This window comes from Myxocyprinus asiaticus, chromosome 41 (assembly GCF_019703515.2).
Source record: "Myxocyprinus asiaticus isolate MX2 ecotype Aquarium Trade chromosome 41, UBuf_Myxa_2, whole genome shotgun sequence".
Lineage (NCBI taxonomy): Eukaryota > Metazoa > Chordata > Actinopteri > Cypriniformes > Catostomidae > Myxocyprinus > Myxocyprinus asiaticus.
The window spans coordinates 16,832,154-16,859,132 of record NC_059384.1 but is presented as its reverse complement, the minus strand read 5'-3'; the positions used below and the strand labels follow the sequence as shown (position 1 = coordinate 16,859,132).

At 36.2% G+C, this 26,979-nt stretch overlaps 2 protein-coding genes across 4 annotated transcripts in view; one reads left to right on the top strand and one right to left on the bottom strand.

Annotated features, from left to right (window-relative positions):
• Nucleotides 1–3,995, top strand: part of LOC127431887 (1-phosphatidylinositol 4,5-bisphosphate phosphodiesterase delta-1-like) — a 42,975-nt gene extending 38,980 nt beyond the window's left edge. For both annotated transcript variants that reach the window (XM_051682515.1, XM_051682514.1), the window contains exon 15: nt 1,321–3,995. In XM_051682515.1, the coding sequence (XP_051538475.1) occupies nt 1,321–1,409 (89 nt within the window). In that variant the 3' untranslated portion in view covers nt 1,410–3,995. The remainder of the gene's footprint in view (nt 1–1,320) is intronic.
• Nucleotides 3,985–26,087, bottom strand: LOC127431886 (villin-1-like). Of its 2 annotated transcripts, XM_051682512.1 has the most exons (20): nt 26,011–26,087; nt 21,672–21,751; nt 21,462–21,536; nt 20,791–20,984; nt 20,606–20,714; nt 17,438–17,548; nt 17,105–17,310; nt 16,393–16,471; nt 16,191–16,289; nt 15,560–15,713; nt 13,495–13,595; nt 13,234–13,371; nt 12,767–12,925; nt 11,020–11,199; nt 9,942–10,087; nt 9,697–9,841; nt 9,381–9,569; nt 8,202–8,261; nt 7,358–7,585; nt 3,985–4,912 (listed from the first exon to the last, which is right to left on the bottom strand). In XM_051682512.1, the coding sequence occupies exons 2-20, from the start codon at nt 21,738–21,740 to the stop codon at nt 4,799–4,801; spliced, it is 2,556 nt and encodes an 851-aa protein (XP_051538472.1). In that variant the 5' UTR covers nt 21,741–21,751; nt 26,011–26,087; the 3' UTR covers nt 3,985–4,798. The 2 variants fall into 2 exon arrangements, with proteins under 2 accessions (XP_051538472.1, XP_051538473.1); XM_051682513.1 differs by lacking the exon at nt 8,202–8,261.
• Nucleotides 26,088–26,979: the final 892 nt, after the last annotated feature.

Below are 26,979 nucleotides of genomic sequence, written 5' to 3'. Positions count from 1 at the left end.
CACGGGTGCAGAGGGGGAGAAGCCGCTAAAATGCACCGTAGAATCCGGCAGATGAGATGAATGAACTTCACGGATGAATTCAGCTTCAATGAATAGAACCGCTCGGCTCCGAAGAGAAAATCTGAATGAGTGGTTGCATACCAGCTCCTTTTATACCCGTATGTCCGGGGGAGTGGCATGCAAATTCCACTCAAAAAAGCAGAGGTGTTTGGGGCTCCCAAGAGTGACCCCTAGTTTTACTACATCGACACAACGTCGAGTGAGTGACAGATAGGGAATTGAAACTATTACAAGGGAACGCAAAACTTATTGCAAGAGAACTCAAAATATTGCGAGGGAATGCAAAACTTATTGTGAGGGAATGCAAACTTTTGCAAGGAACGCAAAACTTATTGCAAGGGAATGCAAAACTTAGTGTGAGGGAACACACAATTTATTGCAAGGGTACGCAAAACTTAGTGTGAGGGAACACACATCTTATTGCGAGGGAATGCAAAACTTAGTGCCAGGAAACGTAAACTATTGCGAGGGAACAAAACTTATTGCGAGAAAACGTAAACTATTGCGAGAGCAGGCAAAACTTATTGCAAGGGAACACAAACTATTGTGAGGGAACGCAAAACTTGTTGCAAGGGAATGCAAACTATTGAAAGGGAATACAAACTATTGCGAGGGAATGTAAACTATTGCAAGGGAACGCAAAACTTATTGCAAGGGAACGCAAAACTTAGTGTGAAGGAACACACAACTTATTGCGAGGGAATGCAAAACTTAGTGCCAGGAAACGCAAACTATTGCAAGGGAACACAAAACTTATTGCGAGAAAATACAAACTATTGCGAGGGAAGGCAAAACTTATTGCTAGAAAATGCAAACTATTGCGAGGACAGGCAAAACTTATTGCAAGGGAATGCAAACTATTGTGAGGGAACGCAAAACTTATTGCGAGGGAATGCAAACTATTGCAAGGGAACACAAACTATTACAAGAGAATGAAAAACGGATTGCGAGGGAGCACGAAACTATTTCAGAAAAACCTTTCCCACCCTATCCTCTAAGGAGATCTGTAGGAGAGCATGTTGGCCGAAGGCCAATATAATGCAGATATAAATGATAACATAATTTAATGACAGTAAATGTCATATGCACAAAAATTGCTGAATAAATATTTATTTTACATAATATTTACTCATATTCAGCCTAAAACTTAAAAATAAAAAATAAATCAGTGATAAAACAGCCATTCTCAGTGCTAATAAATGAAATATCTGATTTGCGACAGTTAATTTATTTATTTGTGTAACATTCCCCTTCCTACAGGATACCGTCATGTGCCTCTGCTCACAAAGAGTGGTGATGTCATTCCTTCAGCTGGACTGTTTGTACACATCATGGTTCTTGATGCTTAGTAGACTACGACATTCCCCTCATTCATCTCAATGCCAAAGTGTGAAGGTCACTGAACAAAACTCTCCTCTGCTAACACATTCTAGCAAACATTTCTCAAAGATTTGGACTTGCTTTTCAGATGTGCCTTGCGGTTTACCAATTAGCCCTTCTTTCCATATGAGTACCAAGATTTACATTAAAACAATTAAAGGGATAGTTCACTCAAAAAGGAAAATTCTGTCATCATAAGGCTCTTTTCCACCATCGGGCCGAACATTTCTCATCACAAAATCGTACCGTTCCGTGCCAGCTGGCGCAGTTACGGTTTCTTTTTCCACTGTGGTGCGGTGAAATCAGGAGAATGTACACATCAGATCCAGCTGTTGGCAACAGCGTTAGAGGTAAACATCGGAGCAAGTGCGCTATGGAAGATAAGTGCATATTCCGGTTTTCAGGACTGCTTTTTTCCCTGGTTTTACTCTGCTAACAAACAGCAAAGACACAGACCATGCCGCAAAAAGGAAAGTAAAGAGAAAAAGGCAAGAGGTTTACCATCATTTGCTGAGGGCTTACGTTTGACAGCGGACACAAACATGCAGAAATGCAAAAGTTCCCAGACTAGCTAAAAAGGATATTTATTGACAAATGTATTATATGAAAATAGTATATGAGAATATATTGATGTATTTTGAGTTTAAATGAGCTAGTAATCTCATTCCTTGATGTAAAATTGGTTTAGAAAAATAAATGTAGGCTACAATACTAGTTAAAACTATAATAATAAAACCATGATGATAAACTAAACGAGTCGCCACGTACTAAAGCCATTCCACCAGCACGGTTGAGAACGGTTGAGTACGGTTAGCTAACCGTGCCAAGAATTCCGGGCCGAGAATGGTTTATAATCTTGCCATGCTGAACCTTGCTCAAGTGGAAATGCTACTGTAATCGTTCCGTGCTCAGAACCGTTGAGCCCGATGGTGGAAAAGTGGCTATAAAGTCATCCTCGTGTAGTTACAAACACATATGACTTTCTTTCTTTCTTCCGTGGAATACAAAAGAAAATGTTAGGCAGACATGACATGTTCGAAAGAAAGGCATATGAGTTTGGAACAACATGTGGGTGAGTAAATGATGACAGAATTTTCATTTTGGGGTGAACTATCCCTTCATTGGAATTGATAGGTTTAGTACAACTGAGAACAACAGATTCAGGGTAAATGAAGGATTTTAAAGTTATTGTTTACCCACATGTAATCTGTGCCTGGAGACCTTTAGGCAACAGCCCCATATATTTTCACACAATTCAAATGCCTTCTTTCTCAAAACTCCCCTTGCACGTTTGTGTATTCACTTTATCCCTTTAAATACTACTTTGAAAACATTTGAATAAATTAGATTTAAATAAATCATCAGAAAAGTGTGCAGATTCAGTGCGGGTCTAGTTATTGCACAAAAAGTTGTAATGTGTTTGGTGAAGCTTTAGCGACATTCCTGTCTAAATCAGTAGCACATTAATTGTGCAGTTTTTGGCAATTAACAATTTGGAAGCGTTAAAGTTGTAAACAATTATTAAACATATTTATTTAGTGTTAAAGGTGGGTTGGAGGTGAACAAAATATTTCACCTAACACTATTTTCTTAAATATATATATATATATATTACACTTATGCCTTTTTTACATTAATATCATTTAACAGTTTATTTGTTAACAGAGAATATTTCTTACTGAATGTTTCTGCGAAATTGTGAGCTTTCCCAAACGTTGCCTTCAAGCCTTAATTTTAGTCACAATTATATTTTATTTAAATGTACATTTTTAAAGAGGAGATTTAATCTTATCACAAGCATTCCTGTGTTTAGTGTTGTGTGAATGTGTAAGATGTGTTGAATTGTAATGATTTGTTCACTACTGTGTGGTAAATGTTAATGTGACTGTATGTGTTAGTCCCCATCAGTGACTTTAAAATGACTTTATATGCATTGTGGGAAGCTGCAAACTGTTTACAAACCTGACTCATGTTGGGAAATGCTTTGTTTTTAATACTACAACCTGCTCTTTTCATAAACCCAGGATACAATAATACACTATTATGCTATCTGGTAACCTTTTTATTTTCTGAATGTTAGGCTCAATATGGATAAATATTTTCAGTCACCATCCAAAAGTGCCACTTCTATAAGAATGTGAATAGCAGGTGCGTTATATTTTTCAGAGCAGTAGGAGAGTTGCACTACAAATGTGTATAACATAGATTGAAAAGATATATGAACTTACATATCTGTGCTTAATATTTTTGTTAAGGTGTTTTATTTTGTAGGTCTTTTGAATTCATTGTTGGTGTAAGGAATATTTGCATTTTATCAGCTCTTTTCTAGAAATATTTCTATATTCCTTAATTTATCTAATGTGCCTTAGAGGAAAGTTGTTACACCAGGTCATTACTAACCATGTGATATTAAGCCATAATAACATCCGATTCTCATGTCTCTTGCATTAAGTCCTGTTCTTACAGTGTCATAAGAAGAAAGAAAATGTTTTTCTGACAACTCAAAAACTTTTGTTCATGAAAACGAAATAAAACATCTCAGAACAATTTTATAAGCATTGTGTTTTATTAGCATACTAAACAGGAGTTAGATATGTTTTAATCAGTTTGACAGAATTTATCATTTCTGTGTTTTAAAAACATAGTATGGTCCAAATGTCTGAGACCACTGGGATTCTGTAAATCTGGGATTCAAAATTTAATTTAAATCTGGAAATAATAAGAAAGTTTAAAGATTTGGATCAAAGTTATGACAAAATAAATTAGAAATATTTAAGATTCTGCACTATTTCTATAAGCAAATTTGTGACATTGACCATGTTAGCTCTACATAAGATCTTCTAATTTCCATTGAAGCACACAAGATTCTCTTCGCAACACTCTCAAATCATGCTGAGATAACATGGATTATCAGGTTTTGCACAAACTTGTGGAATCCATGGCAGCTCGAGGGCATGCTAATACCAAATACTAAGAAATCTTTAATTAATGTTAATTTTTCAATTTAACGTTTCACCAACAGTAGATTGTTTTGCTGATAATATCATTTGTAATTTAAAAAAATGCGAAATAGAGGCATTTTCCTGAGTTTTCTCAAAGTTTTTGTCCCCAACGGTATATATTTAAACATGAAGATATTTACAAAGCATTTCTATTTGGGCATAATTTAGTTTAAATGTTAGCTTTTAAAAGTTTGTAGAAACTTCTTTTGATGAATAAATAAATCTATTACAGTGCAAAGCCTATGCCAATCAAGGCTTCACTGATACTGTTAGTGACAGTCTCCCACACAACTTGTAGAATACAAAAATCAGGTTTGAAGATCAGATTTTGTCAGCTCATTGTAGTAAACCCATTCTCAAAATAGTCCTGCCTTCTTTTTAAGGTCATTCTGACGCCATTTAGGCAGTCTCTGAAAATCGGCCCGGGTGCAGCCAAGGAGATTCTCAAATTCAGTGTCACTCAAAATGTCCTAAAATAAAAGACAGTGTGGGAAGAAAATATTTTAATCAAGTAGAGACAACTTATATGATAATCTTATTTCTTTTTTCTTTTTTTATCCCCTTTTCTCCCAATTTGGAATGCCCAATTCCCACTACTTAGTAGGTCCTCGTGGTGGCGTGGTTACTCACCTCAATCCGGGTGGTGGAGGAAAAGTCTCAGTTGCCTCGGCTTCTGAGACCGTCAATCCGCGCATCTTCTCACGTGGCTCGTTGTGCAAGACTCTGCATGTGGAGGCTCAAGCTACTCTACGCGATCCACGCACACCTTACCACGCGCTCCATTGAGAGTGAGAACCACTAATCGACCACGAGGAGGTTACCCCACGTGACTCTACCCTTCCTAGCAACTGGGCCAATTTGGTTGCTAAGGAGACCTGGCTTGAGTCACTCAGCACACTCTTGATTCCAACTCGTGACTCCAGGGGTGGTAGTCAGCGTCAATACTCACTGAGCTACCTAGGCCCCCCATATGATAATCTTATAAAATATATTTTGTAAACACGATGAGCTCTGTACAATAGGGACTGAACTTTCATCAGGTCAATAGTTTTTCACATACTAGCGCTGCATCCGAATATCCATACTTCTCTAATAAATAGTATGCCAAAAACAGTATGCCAATGGAGTAGTATGTCCGGATTCTCAGTATTCATGAAGCAGTAAGCAAGGATGCCGGATGACCTACTATTTCCAGCGAGATATTTAAGTGCGTATCGACTAGACATTTTATGATCCCATAATCCCTTGGGAGCTGAGGGATGTCACTGGATTTAAAGGAACAGCAGTGGTGGACGCCTCTTCTCAACTGTAAGTGCTATATATACCAAGATAAATGTTCCTTGTGCTTGAATGTTGCTTGTTTAACAAAACAAAAGCAAGTAGCCTAGTTTTTGCGGTTGTTGTTATTATGTCATATATTCGGATCACGAGATGATGCCAACGTCCCCAGATGAAATATGTCCGAAATCTATTCGTACTACTCACATGCATACCTAAAAGAACGTACTGTTTTGCCGGCAGATAAGTGTGTCCTACATCAAATGTGACAGTACGCTGTTTCGGACGCAGCTCAGGTTTCTTCCATTCTTTAAATAACAAGATGTCATGTCCTCTCATTCACTCTATAGTAAACTGTTAACACTAAAACACTGCAAAAAATATGTTTCTTAATCAGTATTTTGCCTTGTTTTCCATAAACTGTGTAAGATGACAAGACTTGTTTACAAATATATATTGAATTACATTCAAATACACTCAAAAAGTTTGCAGTATGTTCCTTGTAAATTAAAGAGTGTATGTGCAAATCTAACAAAATTTTGTGAAGCATAAATCTAACAAAGTTTAGTGGTAACACTTCACAATAAAGTTCCATTCGTTAACATTAGTTAATGTATTCTGTATCATGAACTAACAATAAACAATATATTTTTTACAGCTTTTATTAATCTTTGTTACTGTTAGTTAATAAAAATAAAATTGTTCATTGTTAGTTCATGTTTTTTCATAGTGCATTAACTAATGTTATCATATTCAACTTTGGATTTTAAAAATGTATTACTATGTTGAAATTAACATTAACTAAGATTAATAAATGCTGTAAAAGTATTGTTCATTGTTAGTTCATGCTAACTAGTATTAACTAATGTTAACAAATGGAACCTTATTGTAAAGTGTTACCAGTTTAGTTATGCTTAAAATGAAAAACTATTTGACAATTAGAAAAATGATCCAAAACCAATATACAGCTCTGGAAAAAATTAAGAGACCACTGCAAAATGACCAGTTTCTCTGGATTTACTATTTATAGGTACTGTATGTGTTTGAGTAAAATGAACATTTTTGTTTTATTCTATAAAGTCCTGACAACATTTCTCTCAAATTCCAAATAAAAATATTGTCATTTAGAGCATTTATTTTCAGAAAATTACGACTGGTCAAAATAAAAAGGATGCCGTTTTTTCAGACCTCAAATAATGCAAAGAAAACAAGTTCATATTGATTTTTAAACAACACAATACTAATGTTTTAACTTAGGAAGAGTTCAGAATTCAATATTTGGTGGAATAACCCTGATTTTCAATCACAGCTTTCATGTGTCTTTGCACGCTTTCCACCAATCTTTCACATTGCTGTTGGGTGACTTTATGCCACTCCTAGTGCAACAATTCAAGCAGGAATTCAACAGACACTGGAGTGGAATGACTGCCATACATGTAGAGAAGCTGATTTAAGAAACATTTGAAATGGTCTCTTAATTTTTTTCCAGAGCTGTATATTATCTTACACAATTTTGATTCTCAAGTAATTATATCTGTTTTAGGGAAGTTTAGATTATTGTTACTGGAAAACAAGACAAAAATACTGATAAAGAAAAGTGTTTTTGCAGTGAAGTCTGTGCAGATCCCAGTACCCACCTCTCGTTTGTCAGGATCCACTCCAGAAGGCAACATACTAGGTGTTTTAACTGGCTGCTCAGTACTCTGCATCCCAGAAGGCTTTCCTTTGCTGGGAGACTGGTTTATATGTGTGCTGGAAGAGAGCATCTGCTGATTTTGGGACTTTATATTTCCTGGGCCTCCAGGAGCACTGTAGCTCCCCATACCTCTGCCTGTCTTCTTATTCAGGTCTTTGTTGTTAATATTCTACATGGAATGAGATTGCCATCATGTGAATTTCTGCTGAAATGTGCATACTACATAGACGTGTTGATTATATCAATATCTGATCAAGTGATTAGCAATGATTAATGAATTTGATTAAATAAGATAGATAAAATGCATCTGTTAAAGGTGCTATGAGAGATTTTTTCATGGGAAAGTATGCAAAAATGGTCCTACTCCCTTAAAGATATTAACTAAATAAGCGTCCTGGGATATCTCACTAGTCTCTGTGACAGTTGTACACTTTTAAACAGCAAACAAAAATGTGTCGGCGGACAATGACGCTTTTCACCTATCAGTCATTTTGCTCGTTCTCATTTAAAGCGGATCACTGAGACTATGATTCATAATGTTTGTCAGTTGAAGGTGGCAGGCGCTACTGTGCCACTGTTGAATTTGACAGCCACAGGAACAAACAATGCTGCTCTTTTGTTCGGTTTCGGTCTCAAAATTATCTTTGGAGGGCGGGCTTTTGGAATGAGGGGGCGTGGCTAATTCAACGGCTCAGTCACGTGAAAGCTTCAGAATGCTAAAATCGCTTACAGCACCTTTAATATCAGAAAGACAAGCATGTAATCAGTATGGGGAAAGCGTTTACCATGGTGATTTGTGAAACATCACCCAGGTTGCTTTTCATCTCCTCATATGAAAGGCCTCCCTGTAACGTAGATTTTAAAAAATGTTTAACTAAACTGAAAAATGTCTCTTGTGTGTGTGTCGCTCTTTGTACATTAATTCATTGTATCCCTGGTGTGATGGGGTAAAAAGTATAAGTCAACATCAAATGGCATTCCCAACCCATTCTACTTCCATAATGCGAGGTATTCAAAACAGAATAATGAGAAAAAATGTAGGATGGAACGGAACTTCATTTAATCCACCAGGAATTTATTGAAATGTGAAAAGTTGGCATCCAATTGAGCCAGGCTGATGAAAATTTTGTTCATGGAATAAGGACATATTTATTTGACCTGCTGGGAACTGGTGACCGAGACATGAGCATCTTGAAGTATTCCAATGGTACCACATTTTTTAAAATCTATTGTTATTTGCTAAAACCGCATTTACCTTTATTACATTAAAGTTAACTGCCATTAAACTTTTGCCTTAAAGGGATAGTACACCCAAAAATGAGAGTTCTGTCATCCTTTACCTACCCTCATGTTGTTCCAAACCCAAATGACTTTTTTACCACTGAACACAGAATGGTGACACAAAAAGTCACCATTCACTTTTATTGCATCTTCTTTTTTTTCTTCATGCAATGTAGGTAAATGGTGACTGAGGCTGTCATTCTGCCTAACATCTCCTTTTGCGTTCGGCAGTAAAAAGAAAGTCATTTGGGTTTGGAAAATCATGAGGGTGAATAAAGGATGACAGAACTTTCATTTTTGGTTGAACTATCCCTTTAACTATTGACAATATTTTAGAAAGGCTGCATTACCTACAACAGTAGCCTCTAAATAGCTATTTGGCAATTGGTAAACATTATTTTCCCCGCCTGCATGGAGGAGTAAATTCAGTGGTGTAGCAAGTATTTCAATTTTGATGTAAGATTTCAAAGACACTAATTTTTGTCATTGAAAAAACGTGTAGTGATGAATCGTGCACAATAGGACCAGGAACATACATTAAGAAAGTGAATGGGGTCAATTTTCATCTCATGTTAAGGTAGTATTATTAAAGAAGAATCAACAAAAGATTTTGTTAGTGGGTTAGTGAATTTACGCATTTCATTACTGCCCCCTGGTGGACAATTTCAACTTGTTCAACTCACACTCCACTTATGAGGATCCCAAGCATTGAACCAGCCAGTGAATGTGGGTGGCTCATAGCCCTGTTTAACAGAGATGATCGGTGTCCCAGGATCCCGTCCTGCTGGGTGGGTTTTAAGATACTCCACTGCACTGCTGCTTGCCTCCTGAGTCTCGTACTGGTTGGCTGAGTTGCCTATCCAAAGGAAAATCTGAGGGCATGCAGAATTGTAGTTTGATATTATTTTTCTCTCCAAATTTTGCACAACCCAGAAAAACACACTCAATTCTCCACATCCACATGCAAAAATGCAGACAGCATGGCCTCACACAACCCACCTCCTCCCAGGTGTCTAGCAACATGACATCATCCTCATCCAGATCATCCTGTGTGAATTCAGCCACTTCTGTCATGAGGAATCGGCCCGTCTGATTGGAGCATTCAAACAGAAGTGGAGCATGAGCATGGTTCTCTATCTCTAGTCTGGTGAAGATGAAGAGGAAGTCAGTGGAAAAGACCAAAAGATCATCTGAACTCTAGAGTTAAAGTATGAGCTGATGCTGGGCTATCTCTGTGGCTGTACCTCTTGTCACTGGCGTATGGAGCTTTTCCTCCTAAAGCCACCCAGAAGTGAGCAGGTTCCTGCCCTTCCATTACAATCTGCTTGTCCTGCTCAGAAAGCAAATCAGCTACGGCTTTCCCCATCTCCCTCTCATCTCCACTGCAACCCTGTGAGAAACACACAAATGCATGCATTAGTTCCAAAGAGAGAGTGGGGGTATGATTCACATGACACAGTACAGTATAAACTTACAATGCTGAGTGCAATATGCAGAAAGGAATGAAGTATTGGAGAGACAGGGGCTAGCTGTGTCAAAGGGAAGTACAATATATAAGAATATTTTTCAAAAATGTTTTCTAAAACTAAAATTCCAGTATAATCAATATAATAAAACAAAATGTAATATGCAAGTTACTTAGGTAAACAAGTGGGCAAAATAAAACCACACTGGCATGCATTAAGGCAACATAAGCCAGGTCAACTATATCATAAATGTACTGAAGATTTTAACCTAAAGGTTTTGGCCAAAGGTATTGTCCATAAATGTCGGGTTGGGGCATTTTGTCACTTTTTACAATGACAAGTTTTTGCATTTGTTTTAAGTAATGTATTTTTATAAAATGTATTAATTATGATTTCTGCTGCCCGAAACAATGGTTTGCTATATTTATTTATGTTACCTTGTACGTTTCTGTTATTGTTTTACTGTTTAAATTTAGCTAAAAATTAAAGTACCTACGGGTATAATAGGCTATTTAATGGCAGGTTCCCAACTTACCATTAATGGTCACAAAAGGTTAATATATGTTAAACAAACAGTTTTTTTCTTGGGCAAAAATTGTGAAAAAGCGTTTTTGTAGCCAAGACTTTGAGGGATATGCCTATACAGAAATCGGCTTTCAAAAGTTCACCTACGCTGAGAAACATTCCCCAGAGTAAAAAGTGTGACAACTAACCCTGGTCTCCCTTATAAACAAGGACTCTGAAGCCCATTGTACATATTTGACAAAATGGAGAATTTAGTTATGTGCTGTTTTTTCAATTACAGCACAGTTTACAGTTTACCCTGAAATTCACTCAGTCTTTGAAAAAGACTTGCCTTGCCATACCACAGGTAGAAATTCTGATCAGTTTTGAGCAGAAAGACATCGTTGGTGTTTAGAGAGGAGGCTCGAGCAGGCACCTCTGTTGCCTTTGTGTTCATCTCATTTGCCCCTCTGACCTGGAAGAGTCTGGCACCAGGGTTAGAGTTCACCACGCCTGCTCTCCCTGTGCCACCCTGAGAAAGCATCAACATAATGTCAGTCTGACAAGAGTGCAAAAAAGATGAGAAGGAAAGCTTATCTGTTTCTGAAATAACCATATATGTGGTAGAAATTCATTGATGATTAACATTATAAAATGTTGATCAAATATTAATATTTATTAAAATATGTAATTTTAATTATAGTTGAATCATGACAATTATTTGAATGCACATTAACTATACTACTATAATTCTTAATCTTTATACTCTACAATATACTATGTTTGATAATTTTATTCGTTATTAGTTTTATTCATAAGTTATTACCAGCATTACCTCTTTTTAACAAGGTCAATCATTAAAATTGTTTGTATGATTATATAAAATCATATTTAATTTTAAAATATTATTATAGTGTATTAAATATTATACATTATTATATTATAATTAATATGATATATTTATTATTAATATAATTAATAATAAATATGTCATATACCTATTATATAGATACTGTACTTTAATTATATGAAATAAATATTATTAAATATCTTATGTGATATATAGAATATATAAAATAAATATAAAAAAAATATATTTTTTTTTATATTTTAAGAAATATTTAAAAAGGCTCAAATATCTCATATACTGCTAAGTTATTATTAGCATTACCTCTTTAAAAAAATCATTAAAATTATCTTTATATAATTTTATAAAATTATACTTTATTTTTTAAAATATTATTACAGTTTGTTAAATATCAGAATCAGAATGAGCTTTATTGCCAAGTATGCTTAAACATACAAGGAATTTGTTTTGGGTACAGAAACATCCAGTGCACAAACAATACAACAACAAGACAAGATAATAATAATAATAATAAAAATTGAATAAATATAAAAAGAGAATAGAAAATATATATAAGTATATATAGAAATACACAATAAGACAATATATATATATATATACATATATATATATATATATATATATATATATATATATATATATATATATATATATATATATATATATATATATATACAAATACAAATACAAATCTGTTATATACAGATGCAAAGGAATGTATGGCAGAAGAGGTAGGGTATGTTGGATAAATATAAATAGACTAAGTAATTATAATATATTATATTATATTATATTATATTGTATGTATGTGTATCATATTTATATACTATAGTTCTATATAATATAATTGTTTTATTATATAAATATTCTAAAATATAGATTATTTTATATTTTATTTAAAAAAATATGAAAAAGTCTCAAATAATGTATATAATGCTCCAAAGAGGGCAAAATGAAGTCATATTAAGTCATAAGGTTAATCATATTTATAAGGCAGGGTTTCTCTACTAGGGGTTAGAGGAAACTGCAGGGAATTCATGAAATTAAATTAAAATTAATATAATATCCATATAACACTTTTACCCAGGTCTTATATACAAACATTAGCCATTAAAATGTATTACATGACTTGAAATGCTGAAGGGGGTACTTAAGTAAATCATTTTGGTCATAGTCTTAAGGGATGTATTCTGGTAGTACGTTGAAAGAATGAGAATGAAGAGAGCATCACCTCATAGATGATGAGTCTGCCTTTAAACATGGCCAGGAAGTGTCTGGGCTCTTTTCCCATGACCACTCTGACCTGTGTGGGGGCTCCATTGTATTTGTTATCCAAATTCACCGCCTGATAAGCACTCGCCGTCACCTCATCCTGTGTCGCATGACGACCCTGGAGAACACAAGCTTCATGTCAAAGGATCTCCAATGTGTAAATCATCTCACATTCAGTGAAATCATTCCAGATTATAAAACTGTGTAATTGTGGCCTCTCAGCTTACATACACTGGTGTAGGTTTCAATGGGTATGTCAGATATTTATGGTGAAATACTGCACTGTTTATTTATAATGAAAACCAGTGCACATATACATGATATACTGTATTATATATCTGTTATATTTTTTTCTCCACATTTTATAACATTAAAATGAAGCATACTGTATATTGTATTTTAGGTAGTGTATTTTATGCTCCTCACCTGCCATATGTACAGGATGTACTGAGGTTTGTTGGCTCTATTGTAGGTGTACAGCACTAGGTAACAGTCTCCTCCATAGAATTGTCCATAAGTTTTTGGGTTTACCTCCTTCAGTTCAAGATTCTCAATCCGCCAAATCTGAACAGAAAGCAGTGGAGATTTTTGTTGTGGTGTGGTAACAGTCCAAACTACTAAGTTTACAGATTTCTTGGTATTATTATTATTATTATTATTATTATTATTATTATTATTGTATCATACCTGAACCTCCCCAGAGCCGTCATCCACCATTCGCTCCTGAGCAGCCAGTTTAGGCTGAGCGTGAAGCTCCATGACATCAAATTTCACTTGATCCACTTTAGCTGCAGTATACAGGTGCGTATACAATCACCACACAGACGTAATTGTACATATTACATGCATCTAACAAAATGATACTCATATACAGAATCTACACTCCAGGGTTCCCTCACTTTTGGACAAATTAATTTCCATGAACTTTCCAGTTGTTTGTGATTACTGGATAAGAATTTTAAAAAACATTTTGTTTCAGAGTAATTCACTAATGAATCATTCAGATCAATTTGTGAGCCACATTGACTGATTTATTGAAAAGAACGGACCCCCAAAAAACTATTTTGAGTCATCACTATGGCTTGCAAGTAAGCTCCACCTAAAATTTTCAGAGGAGATCATAACAAGAAACAAGAGACAGAACCCCCACAAAGCAGCCGGGCCAGACTCTGTCTCACCATCCACCTTGAAGCATTGTGCTGATCAGCTGTCTCCGGTGTTCACAGACATCTTTAACACCTCACTGGAGACATGCCATGTGCTAGCCTGCTTCAAGACCTCCACCATCATCCCCGTCCCCAAAAAAACAAGGACCACAGGACTTAATGACTTCAGACCTGTCGCCCTGACCTCTGTGGTAATGAAGTCATTTGAGCGCCTTGTGCTGTCCCACCTCAAAGCCATCACTGATCCTCTCCTGGACCCCCTGCAGTTCACCTACAGAGCCAACAGGTCAGTAGACGATGCAGTTAACATGGCCCTCCACTTCATCCTCCAGCACCTGGACTCCTCAGGAACTTACGCCAGGATCTTGTTTGTGGATTTTAGAATCAGGACAAGCTCTCCCAGCTGAGTGTGCCTGACTCCACATGCAGGTGGATCTCAGACTTCCTGACTGATAGGAGGCAGCACATGAGGATAGGAAAACATGTATCTGACTCCCGGACCATCAACACTGGTTCCACTCAAGGCTGTGTTCTTTCCCCTCTACTTTTCTCCCTGTACATTAACAGCTACACCTCCAGTCACTAGTCTGTCAAGCTCCTGAAGTTTGCGGATGACACCACCCTAATTGGGCTCATCTCTGGTGGTGATGAGTCTGCCTACATGTGGGAGATTGATCATCTGGTGACCTGGTGCAGTCAGAACAACTTGGAGCTCAATGCTGTGAAGAGAGTGGAAATGGTCGTAGATTTCAGGAAGAACCCAGGCCCACCCACCCCCATCATCCTGTGTGACTCTCCAGTTGACACTGTGGAGTCCTTCTGCTTCCTGGGAACCATCATCTCCCAGAACCTCAAGTGGGAGCTAAACATCAGCTCTCTAATTAAAAAAGCACAGCAGAGGATGTACTTCCTGTGGTAGCTGAAGAAGTTCAACCTGCCGAAGACAATGATGGTGCACTTCTACACCTCCATCATTGAGTCCATCCTTACCTCCTCCATCACCATCTGGTATGCTGCTGCCTCTGCCAAGGACAAAAGCAGACTGCAGCATGTCATTTGTTCTGCTGAGAAGGTGATTGGCTGTAATCTGCCATCTCTCCAGGACCTGTATGCCTCCAGGACCCTGTGGCGGGCAGAAAAGATTGTGGCCGACCCCTCCCACCCAGGACACAATCTCTTTGAGACACTCCCCTCCGGCAGGAGGCTACGGTCCATCAGGACCTCACGCCACGCCACAAGAACAGTTTCTTCCCGTCTGCAGCTGGCATCATAAACAAGGCCTAGGACCCGCCTGGCACTGTCTCTTATCCCACCTCCATAGACACTACACATTACATTAAAATAGTTTCCACATATGTCTTGCGTCAACTTAAAGAACATTTATCTGGTCTATTGCACTTTTTATTATACTCAAACTGTGAACTTTTCTGTGAACTGTGAACAACTGTGAACAGTGAACATTTACACATTCTATGGTTCATATTCTGCACATATTTTGCACATCCCTGCAAAACTGCACATATCTATGACCATGGAAACCCTGACCCTCTCACTGCAGGAGGTGTAATGCTGAATGAATGAATCACCTATCTTGCCCACAGTGTGGGTCTTTCCCAGGCCTTGAGTTTGACCAGCTTCTTTCCAGGACTTGAAGAGATGTTTAAACATGGCCGACTCTCCTCCTTCACTCATAACCTCCACCTTAGTGTTGGGCGGGTAGTTCTTTGCTTTTATAAAACCCTGAGAGAAGAATATTTGTGGGAAACAATTATGATTAGCAAAGGGATTTTGGTCATTTTAAAAGATTATGCTTTCAGGAATTCTACTTTGCAAACACACACAGACAAAAATGTTTACGTAGATATTTAAATGAGGACATACCATAGACCTCTTGTTTTTTTTAAAGCTTCTCCATGCTAAAAAGCTAGGTTTTGGTGGTGAAAAGCATGGCTATGCTGGTCCACCAGCTGGACAAGCACTGACAAGCATAAGCAAGCCTAGACCAGCATGGGAACTTCATGCTGGTTAAGCTGATATTTTCAACAGGGCTAACCCTAACACTACCCTTAAAAGAAAACTTTTTGCATTTTTAAAATGTACATATTTATATTATTTATTGTGATGTATGTATGAGTCATTTTTCCAATTGAAGACATCCCCAAATGCTAACTTCTGTGGACAATTTAGTCTCCAAAGTAAACACAAACACACACTTACAACTGCCCGACTCAGAGCCGAGCGTCTTTCTTCATTTGACGCTTCTTTTCCCTTCCATACCATTATTGCACTTCCACCCTGATCTAAAATATAGCAGTCCTAATAAAAGACATACACACACCAAAACATGAACAACAATGAGTTATGATTATACTGTATATGATAATATTGTGGGTGATATCATAACTATAACATTTTGTACCGAGGAACACAGCAAATCCTGCGTAAGTGGACTGGCAGCCACTTCCTGCACTACCAGCTGACCAGTGGCATCAGACACACTATGGGAATGTTAATGTTAATTAAGTACATATACAGTAATCATACTGGCTCTGAGATTTTGATTAATTACTGACATCATTAAAGAGAATTACAGACATACAATAATAATGATGAGATAAAATCAAATGCAAAGATCAAAAAGAACACAGATAAATTGATAGATAGATGGGAGGCGTGCATGCTAACAAGGAGGCTAAAGGCTACAGCCTCTAGAATCAATCGCTAGTGCGCCTCTTGAGGCCAGGGGAGTGCAGTTTACACACACTGCACAGCACATACCAGCTGGCTACCATTACACTTACCCCCCTAAACCTCACTCCCATCCGGATCACGGCACCACTGTAACCGGTGCTGCTCGACCCGCTCCGAACAGGATTTGAACCGGTGTCAACCAGCATGGGAGGTGGGCGCTCTAACGAGGAGGCTAAAGGCTACAGCCTCTAACACCAGTTGCTAGTGCGCCTCTTGAGGCAGGGGGAGGGAGGTTTACACACACTGCACAGCACGTACCAGCTGGGTACCATTACAGACAAAGGATCGATTGATAGATCGATAGATAGATAGATTGATAGATCGATAGATCAATAGATACAGTAGATAGATAGATAGATAATAGAAATAAATTCTTGTACTGGTACAGCTTGACGTTAGAGGTCTGTTCCTGGTCTGGTTTGTTGTCAGGGATTGCCTCTTTCAGGTTCCCACTCCTCTGACCCAAAACGGATACCATAACCATCATGAGCTCAGGAGAGGCTTCCTCCTGCCCACCCTCAATCACACCAATCTGAGCCCGGCCTCCACGCTCTCTGTCCCTGATGTCCTGAGCCAACAGCACAGCCTACACAAGAGAGAGAATAGAACCCCAACAGATGAATTTGTCATTTTTTCATGCTAGTCAAAATAAAGTAGATTCAGTCTACATCCTTCTACCACTCAAGCACAGTGTCACTTATTTATTCATTTACCTTCATTTTTTCTTGTCTGTTGCTTTGAGGACCATTCCATTGTATTATTGCTTTTCCCATGTCCAGCAAGAATATGTCCCCCAGATTAAAACTGCTCCAGGACACCTCCACCTACAGAAAGAGAAATATGGTTCACTTCAGTTAACCCAGAATTAAGTCAGGTATCTAATCAGTGAAATAGTCCTGTTCAACAATGACTTTGTGGGGTATAACATAATTTGCTTCCTTTTTCATTCATAGTTACAGCACAATTAAGTACTGTGTGTATAAAGTTTAAGGCAAACACAACCTGATGTCGACAGCTAAACAAAAGACAAACAGCGTCAGACATTGATTAGGGCCAAGTTAGCGAGAGCCATTATGCAGAGACAAGATTCTTGACATCCTTTCACATTTAATTCAAAAATGTATAGTCTCTTCATTTACCAATCCTCTTAATTTGCAAAAATATCTGTCCCCTCAAAGTGAATTGCATTACAAATACTTTGTGCAAATGTGCTTTGACCAAAAGATCAGCTGTCCAAGTGTGCATCTCAGTTAGCTCCCTAGTTCAGTAGTCAGGGCACTGATCAGGGTTTCGGACATTTCTAGAGCTGTCCCAAATGCAAAAGAGCTACAGTTTATTGAAACATCCGCTCCCTAAAAATTCCCAGAATGCACTGTAAAAACCAGGGAGCATCATTGCTCACTATGCTCCCTTAACAGAAACATCTCTATGTCTTCTGAAATCTTACAAGTCGTTAGAAGACGAGCACAAATGTAAAACTATGAAGTCAAAGCTTTATTTTCTCTATAAAAGAGATATTGTTTGTAATGTCTTTCATCCATAATGACCATGAAATTAAAACCATCTTTTAACATCCTGAGACCTGAGCCTGACTGCTGTGTGCATTTACCATCTCCCTTTTTGTTTGTAACTAGTAGCACCTAATAAACATAAAAATAAATAAATAAATAAATCTAGAGCAAATAGTTTTCCTAAAAATTGATGTACACATATATGGACAGGGGGACTAAGTTGTGAAATTTAGTTGTGAAAGCTATAGAAAGTCAGATTTTTTAAAATATATATGCATTTTTAAAGTATTTTAAAGGAGTATTAGAGATGTTACAGACATTACAGCTGATTTTCTTTAAAGCTGCTTTGGAACAATGTGTATTGGGAAAAGCACAAATAAAAAACTATACAAATAAAAATTATTTGACTTTTATGTTACAATGTTATAATGTGTTTTTCTACTTTGGCAACAAAATGTTCCCTCTTTACAGAGTCAAACAAACAAGTGATAGCCAGTGTTGAAGCATTTTACCAATCAGAAATTAGCATAATTAATTCTGATATAAGTAATGGCCAGCATCATCCAGTCACTTTTGACTCAAACAGGTTTCAGTGTACAAACTTAACTAGTTTTCTTTACCAAATGTAGTCTTGTTGCACTTTCCCCCAAAGACAAACTCTGCTGTGATCGGCGCCATGTTGTTTGGTCACATGACTCCATACGACGAAATTTTAACCCTTTACTAACAGCCCAGAGTCTCCTGAACTGAGATCAGTCGGTTTAAATGAAATTAAATTATGTGTTGCGTATAGCAAAGCCAAAATACATTGTCCACACATGTGGACACAGTGTCTCACAAGGTTAAATATTAGAGTTGTTAGAAGAAGATAAAAATACAGTCCTTTCTGTCAGAGCTGTAGCCTAGTGGGCTGCACTCATGACATGTAGGGCTTATTCATCGTGGGTGACCTGAGTTTGAGTCCTGGTTTGTGAGGTCTGATCCCACTCTTCTCACTTTTATTTCCTGTCACCTCTCTACTTTCCCTATCCCATTAAAAAGTCAAAAAGGCCATAAAAAAAATACACTCCTTTATATTTGTAATTCTTTATTTATGTAATTTATCTTTCATAATAACGCTGTATGTTTAAGTATCTACAATGAAAATGCATGACAGTGTCATTTCTACAGCAATGTTGTTGATTAATAACAACTGTGTTTTTATGTGCAAGCCCGTTTTTATGTCGCAGGTAACTGAATCATAAGTGTCCCAATGTTCAGTGGACGAACAGCCTTGCCAGTGCCCGTATTCGTGTTCACGATATACTGATTCATGACATAGGGAGCTAGGGAGAGAGATTAAATGCATGCCATGTTGTGTAAAAGCACTAAGGGACCCACTTTATATTAGGTGTCTTTAACTATTGTGTACTAAAGCATTTGATACAACATACTTTTAATATACATACACTACCATTCAAAAGTTTAGGGTCACTTACTCATTCTTATTTTATTTTTTTTCTTCACATTTTATAATAATAGTAAAGTCATCACAATATGGAATAATAGAAATGGAACTATGGGAATTATGTTGTGACAAAAAAAATCCTAAATCAATCAAAACTATGTTATATTTTAGCATCATCAAAGTGGCCACACTTTGCCTAGATTTTGACATTTTCTCAACCAACTTCTTGAGGTATCACCCTGGGATGATTTTTAAACAGTATTGAAGGAGTTCCCATCAATACTGGGAACTTAGTGGCTGCTTTTATTAATTATTCGTTCCAAGTCATCCATTTCAAAAAGGTTTTTTTATTTTTCTTTTTTAATAAAATTTTAGTTTTATAATGAAATAAATTAATATGTTAACAATTATATTTTTGTCTACAAAACTAATTTCAAACATTTAAGCATACACCTTCAAATCAAAAGATTTTTAAGATCATGAGAAATATTTCAGGCATGTGACCCCAAACTTTTGAACAGTATTGTACATGTATGTGCATTGTACTTATATTTAAAGTACCTGAATTTAATTACATCTGTGTTTACACTGTTAACCTAACCCGTAACCTAACCCTAAACCTACCCATCCCTCAACCTCAGTAGCATCAAATGTGAATCTTGTGAGAATTTTGCAGAACAACATGTAGTTACACAATAAGTACATTGTATTGCATGTATTTTAATGTTAGTACACAGTAGTTAAATACACCTAATTTTATTTCCAGCAAAATTATAAAGGGGTTTCTTTAATTTTAATTAGGTTACATGATTGATGATTGATACATGAATGTTACGGTTATTTAATATTTATGAGCTGAGCTGAGCTATCTTAGAAATCATATTTTCACTTTGTCATTCACAGTGTCTGATGTAGCAGTTTACCTCTTTGGCAGTCACATGTTTTGTCCCTTTAACATGGAGCAGGCGCAGAATGTTATACACGTTGCTTTCCACATGCGTGAACCCTGATCCCACGCCACCTTTTTTATAACTACAGAAGAACAGTGTGGACATTAGTCAGACCATGAAGATTTGGCAATGCCAAATATTTCCTTTATTTCACTCACATGAGACCACTCTTGAAGTAGCTTTTGAATTTAGGTGATTCGCTTCCCTGGACCTCACGGTACTGAACTGGACTGCCACCCAGAAATTCATCCAGCTGGGTCACATAGATGGCTGCTGCTCCCTGCTCATCCTGAGTGGAACTGTTGCCTATCCAGTAGTGGATGTCTACGGATTGTGTGGTACTGCTGCTCACCTAAAAGACACATTCAAACATGCATGAGTACAGATACATACATAATATGTGCTTGAGAAGATGCTGAGATCAAAGAACACACGTGAATAGAGACACCTCGAGTCTGAACGCTTGCAGTGATTGCATGCCTTTTTATTAGCACTATTTAAAGGTGAAGTGTATATTTTTTTATGTTAAAATACTTTCTCCTATCCCATCTTAATATTCTGAGACAAATATAAGTAAGCCATTTGTATGCTGATTTCATCAAAAAGATTGTGAATCTGTAGTACTTTAAAAACATTATAATGTGTACTGGCATGATTCTGGGGCAGAACTACCTGTTTGTTCAACCAGTATAAGACGGGGTTAGTGTTTGGTAAAACAATGATTAACAGTGAAAAAATTCCATTGGTGATGCTAGTAGTGCAAATTACACACTCCACCTTTACCTGAAGAGTTTCTTATGAAATTTGGATTGTGTAACAGGCTACTAACATAAAGAATGATGTAGCAGTCACCCTCAAAGAAATTTCCAAATGCTTGCTCTGGGACAGGGGCCATTTGCATTTTCTAAAGAAACAGAAAACAGAATAGCACATAAAACCAGGAATGATCAAGAATAGGTTTGTAAAGTAATTTTAAAGCTAACATATCATAAACCTCACAACAATGGGCTAATGGAGGAAATTAACTGTGGTCTCTTACATTGATGGTCCATATCTGCATACCAGGCTTTCGCTGAATGTTTTTAAAGACATCTGGGTTTGCAGTCATTCTGCTGGACTCTGAGAAGAAATCATAATGCTCAAACTATCTGAATGAAAACAGAAATCCTCAATGTAATGCAACACAACTCACTATAAAATAATGAATAAGGTCAATTGGAGCACTTTTTGACATTTAGATTCTTATGACAGTCTCAAAATGTAACAATTTACTTGTATTTAACCTAGTCTACCACGCAATACATTTCAGTGTAATTTTAAGAAGTTTTGGTATAATAGACTATATTAAAAACTGAAGTGAGTAGTATTCAACTAGCCAACTTGCCCCCATGAGGTGACTCTTTCCAATAAAGCACAAAAATCTCATTAATTTTTTCCATAGATGAATTTGTTTTCAACAATAACTTATAAACCTTTTGAAAAAAGACCTACCATGATCTACAATGGTAAATGCTTCCGTTGAAGCCATCCGTCTGCATTATTTCAACTTCATTTAAAACTTCATTTAAAAATCATGTTTGATAGCGGAATTCATAGTAAACAACTACATTACCCATGGTTCAGCAGAGAAAGCTTCACCAATCTGAGAACCGTGGCCAACCAAGCCTGCGAAACATGTCTCGGAGCGAGCGCCCACTCCCATGATGTGTAAAATATATTGTTTCTATATTTAATAATCAACAACCTAAAATCAATAGTTTTATATATTCCCATCATTTTTTATTCAATGGCATAATTCGTAACTCTTCATGGGATTGTAGTACGTGCCCTTATGAAAGACGGTAAGTATACAGTCTTGTACTTTTGTCTTTATGTCCGATTTTCAAATACTTTTTTACCTCAAAAGAAAGTACGTGATGTTGTGATTTACTTCAGAGCTGGTTGGTTTGGTTCATGGCTTAAAACTAATTTATGAAGGATTTTATGAAAAGTTTATGGGAAAAATGAATGGGAAACCCAGATGGCTGAAAAAGTGGGTGTGCAGTGTTGCGCTCTATAAAGCAGCTTTTATTAGGCTACTGACATATGACTGGATTCTTCACATCACGCGAGTGAGCATGATTTAAACACATCTCTCAAAAGTAATCTTCATTTCCTTATGTGTAAAACGTTTTCCATTTAATTTTTTAAGTTTAAAAACATTTTCTACATAACATGAAGAAAAAAAAAGATACAAAAGAGCTAGCAAACATATAGTGTTACACTGTACCCATTTCAATTTCCGTGTTAACATTTTTTTAATTAAACATCATGACAGATCTTTGCCAAGGTTAAATATCTGGGGGCGTTCCATTCAACAAAAATGAGATTTTTGTTTTTTAAATGAATCATCGCTTCATCACTCATAACAGTGAGTGGCTGAGAACAGATGGTTTTTGAAAGGATGACGGAGAGGATGTGGAGGATTTTGCTTCCTCCAGAGAAATCTGTACCACTAATAAACAGTGCCACCCAGCACCATGGCAACAAATGGATTTCACATTGAAAAAGAGCCTCATAATCTGCTCAATAAATACAAAAGCTACTTGGCAGCACAGAAATTTGTCCAAAAAATAAAATAAAAAAACCATAATAATAATAATTATAAAATTACAACAGGTTACCAAACAAAGATGAAGTTGAAATATTTCAAAAGACTCTAGTCATATAATGGCAAAAATCTTTTATTGTTTCATCATCTTTATCCTGCTAGGTGCATTATTTCAGCATCTAATCAAAAAACATTTCAAGACAAGCTGTGAGACAAATAACCTGCACAGAAATGGTGCACTGCAAACGAACAATAAATACAATACAATACTACATATCACAAACCAATCCTCTTTATCCCTGTTTCCAAGCGCCCCCTTGTTTTGAGCACAAGCCTAAAAGGACATACTTAAAATACAAGATGTAGTTCATCCCCACATTGTATTATAGCCATAATTGTGGTCTCTTTTGAAAGGAGACACTTGGAAGTTGCTAAAAGTAAAAAATTAATAAAAGTCATGAAAATAAATTGTTAGAAAAGCTGAAATTCATTGTAAAGTGATCAGCTTTTTTTTTTTTTTTCATAGATATTTATAAGAAATAATATATGACACTGACCCGGTTGATGCGTAGAAACATAATGGAGCAAAGCCACAAGTCTGATAAAGTTCTATATCAAATATGAGGATGATAACTTTAAAACTTTTAGTTAAATGAATCATTTTCCAAGACCATGTCTTGTGATTCTGGCCGCAAATAGCATTAGCCGTTAGCGCCTAAATACAGAATAGTAAACATTATAAAATAAACATTATCTTGTGCATACTTTTTACTTCCAATCATAATCGAGTTGTTGTAGCAGTGTGTTTTAATGATTATTGGCCGGTGAAGATGATAGCAGGTGTACAGCTCTTCTGCAATTACAGCTGAAGAACTGTCAATAATCATGTACAAATATCAGAGACTGCATTGAAATAATAGACAAACCATATATTTTTGTAATCGTCTATTTATTTACAATAAGTCAACTGATTAGTTTTATGCTTGATAGTAATTTATCCTACTATGGTATGGGGAAGCCCCTGTCATGTGGGCACTGAGGTGTCATAACTTCCTCTTTATCTTCACCATATTTGGACAAAGAAATTAGCTTGTGCTTCTTCTAGCTTCATGGAGGTTTGGAAATCACCATATGAAAGAATTACCACATGTCAGTGGATCATATGGCATAATTCAGTGGAAAATGGACATAAATAATAATTCTTTATGAAGTAAATATGAGAATATATCAAAATTTCCATAAATGTGCACACTGTTGGACTAAATGTTCTATTGGATGTTGTTCACTGAAGCCTGGGACAACTCATATGGAGTTTACATCACTGAATAGGTACGTGCGTCTTTATAACGGTTTCATTTTCGTAACTCTCGCTTTGATATTTTGATATGTTGACATAAATAAAGAAATTACTCAGACGGTAACATTTCTATTGTGTAACACTGGCTAAATATCAAAGCTGAAGTATTAGACCTTTCTTATAATGTATAGTTTGTCACGATTACATTAGAACTGAATGTTAATAACATACAGTTAATGCAAACAATACGTAAGATTGCTGGCGATCCCTGCCGTGAAAAGTGAAAAGAAATGCTGACCTTTCATAATCACAGTGTAGCTGCTGCCTAGAAACTGGGGCACAAGAATATTGACTGAAATATTGTGTTGAGGGTGGAGTATGCAAAGGAGCATGAGAATAAGAACAATTTCAAAAAGATGTAGAGGACACCACCCCAAATTTAAATATCTCCAGTGCAAGAATCCAGCACCATGACGGATCAGATACAATCGTGCACCAAAAGTTCACCCAAAAAACCCCAGAAATGCTGATGTTCTATGAACAATTGGCACCGGATAAACATAGATTTGATGAGCCATTGTAAAATACCCCTACAAACTACATTACCACATCTTAGTGTGTTAACAGCAGGAAAAGTTCATTATAAAGTTCATCTAAATTTATAAAACAGCACTGTGAATTTCAGTTTATGATGTTGCAAAGGTGTAATGAGATGCGAAAAATAGGCAACTTTTGCTAACTATTTTAAAGGAACATACTGTATGTGATAAACTGATCATAAGCTATGAGAAGTATTCTCATATTCCCGAGTATTCTGATCATACAACAGCAGTGTCCTAAACAGCAATATTTCATAGTGAAATCTGTCTGACCAACACTCATTCTCTCTCATGATCTCATTACATCAGATTAACTGATCCAACTGTATATAACATCTTATGTATTGATAATGCTAATCATTAAAGCAGAAGAACAATGTACACGCATCACATATCTAATAATTTGGTTTCTCTGTCAATTACCTCTCTTTTGACAAAGTTTTTCAAACAATAGTCAGCACTGACTTTTTCATAGAACTTAATGACACTGCTGAGTTTCATATTTCCTAGTGTGAGTTTGACCATAGAGTGCTTTTCGATCCATTCGATCAATTTATTAAGTCTCTGCTCCACATAAGACAATAAGCTATCATTGTAAGCACAGTTTGGCAATATTCCCATATACAAGCCTTAAGCAAATATATTTGCATTGCAAATAAAAGATACATTCATGATCAAATTTCAGGTCCTGTAAAACAACATAGCTTTGTTTAAAAGCTTAGCTCTAATAATACAAAACAGAAAAAAAAAAGAAGCTTTTATAAAAATTATGCTTATCTAATGCCTTCATCAAGGACTGTCTATGTACAATCAAATGTGAAATGAAAAATAATATTATTTATCATAATTTCGTTAGAACTCACCCTGCTTTAAATAACCGGTTTTCTCTTACCTTTACGCCTCAGGCAGCTGTATGTTCACCGTACTAATGTATTAAAGAACTAAAGAGTGGCTTCCTCTCCCTCTGTGTGTTAATAAAATGTGTGTTGATCAGGGAAGTGCTTGTACTGTATATGTCCAGCCCTACAGGTGAGAACACACCTTAATACTCACACAAGACTTTATATGGACAAAAACAGCAGCTCCCCCTGATCTCTTGACACACCAAATCTTATATAAACAAACCTTTAGAAATAACTTACAGATAAAAGTCACATCATCCAAATGAAGGCTAAAAATATACTTGGCCCCAAAAGGTATTTGGACATTTTAGGCTCACTTACAAATGTTTGAATGTCTTTGCATTATTTAACAAAATATCAAACCAATATAGAAATATAGCACAAACATGCTTATTGAAGAAAATATTTTACAAAAAAAAACAAAAACATTTTTAGCAAATTATAACAGTTATTTTGTTTCAAATTAAGGCAGAAAGTATTGTGACTGTTGGTGTTAAACATTAGTGAAGAATGTCCATATAGTTAATGTGATGAGCTACACCTGTTGTTACTCTGCTAGGTCACCTGTTTTAACGTGATGGGAACTGACTTCATACATTCACTAAAAATCACTTTGAGACCAGTTGGTAAACAGTTTGTTTCTGATTAACAATTTTTATTGATTCACATAAATGTACCTCATAGAACAAAACATATATACATAGAATCAAACTTAACCCCAACTATTACTCCTCCCCCTCCCAATCCCACCCTAACCCCAGCAACTTAAAAGTGGTCTTAAATGACATAGACACATATGCACACACATAAAAATAAAATAAAAAAATGAATAAAAAAATACATAAAAATAAATAAACAAATAAAAACAATTAAAAAACACAACAACAATTATCACACATCCACAAATGACAAATACCTGCCCCATTTCTCACAAACACTTTATACCTCCCCGTTCCTCT

Excerpts from the sequence above, each read along its gene's own strand:
- LOC127431886 (XM_051682512.1), bottom strand. The coding sequence starts at position 21,740 with ATGACTGCAAACCCAGATGTCTTTAAAAACATTCAGCGAAAGCCTGGT. Across the intron at positions 20,985-21,461 it reads ACTGCTACATCATTCTTTAT|GTGAGCAGCAGTACCACACA; the intron begins GTTAGTAGCCTG and ends TGTGTCTTTTAG. Across the intron at positions 7,586-8,201 it reads ATGTTTCACAAATCACCATG|AATATTAACAACAAAGACCT; the intron begins GTAAACGCTTTC and ends CATTCCATGTAG.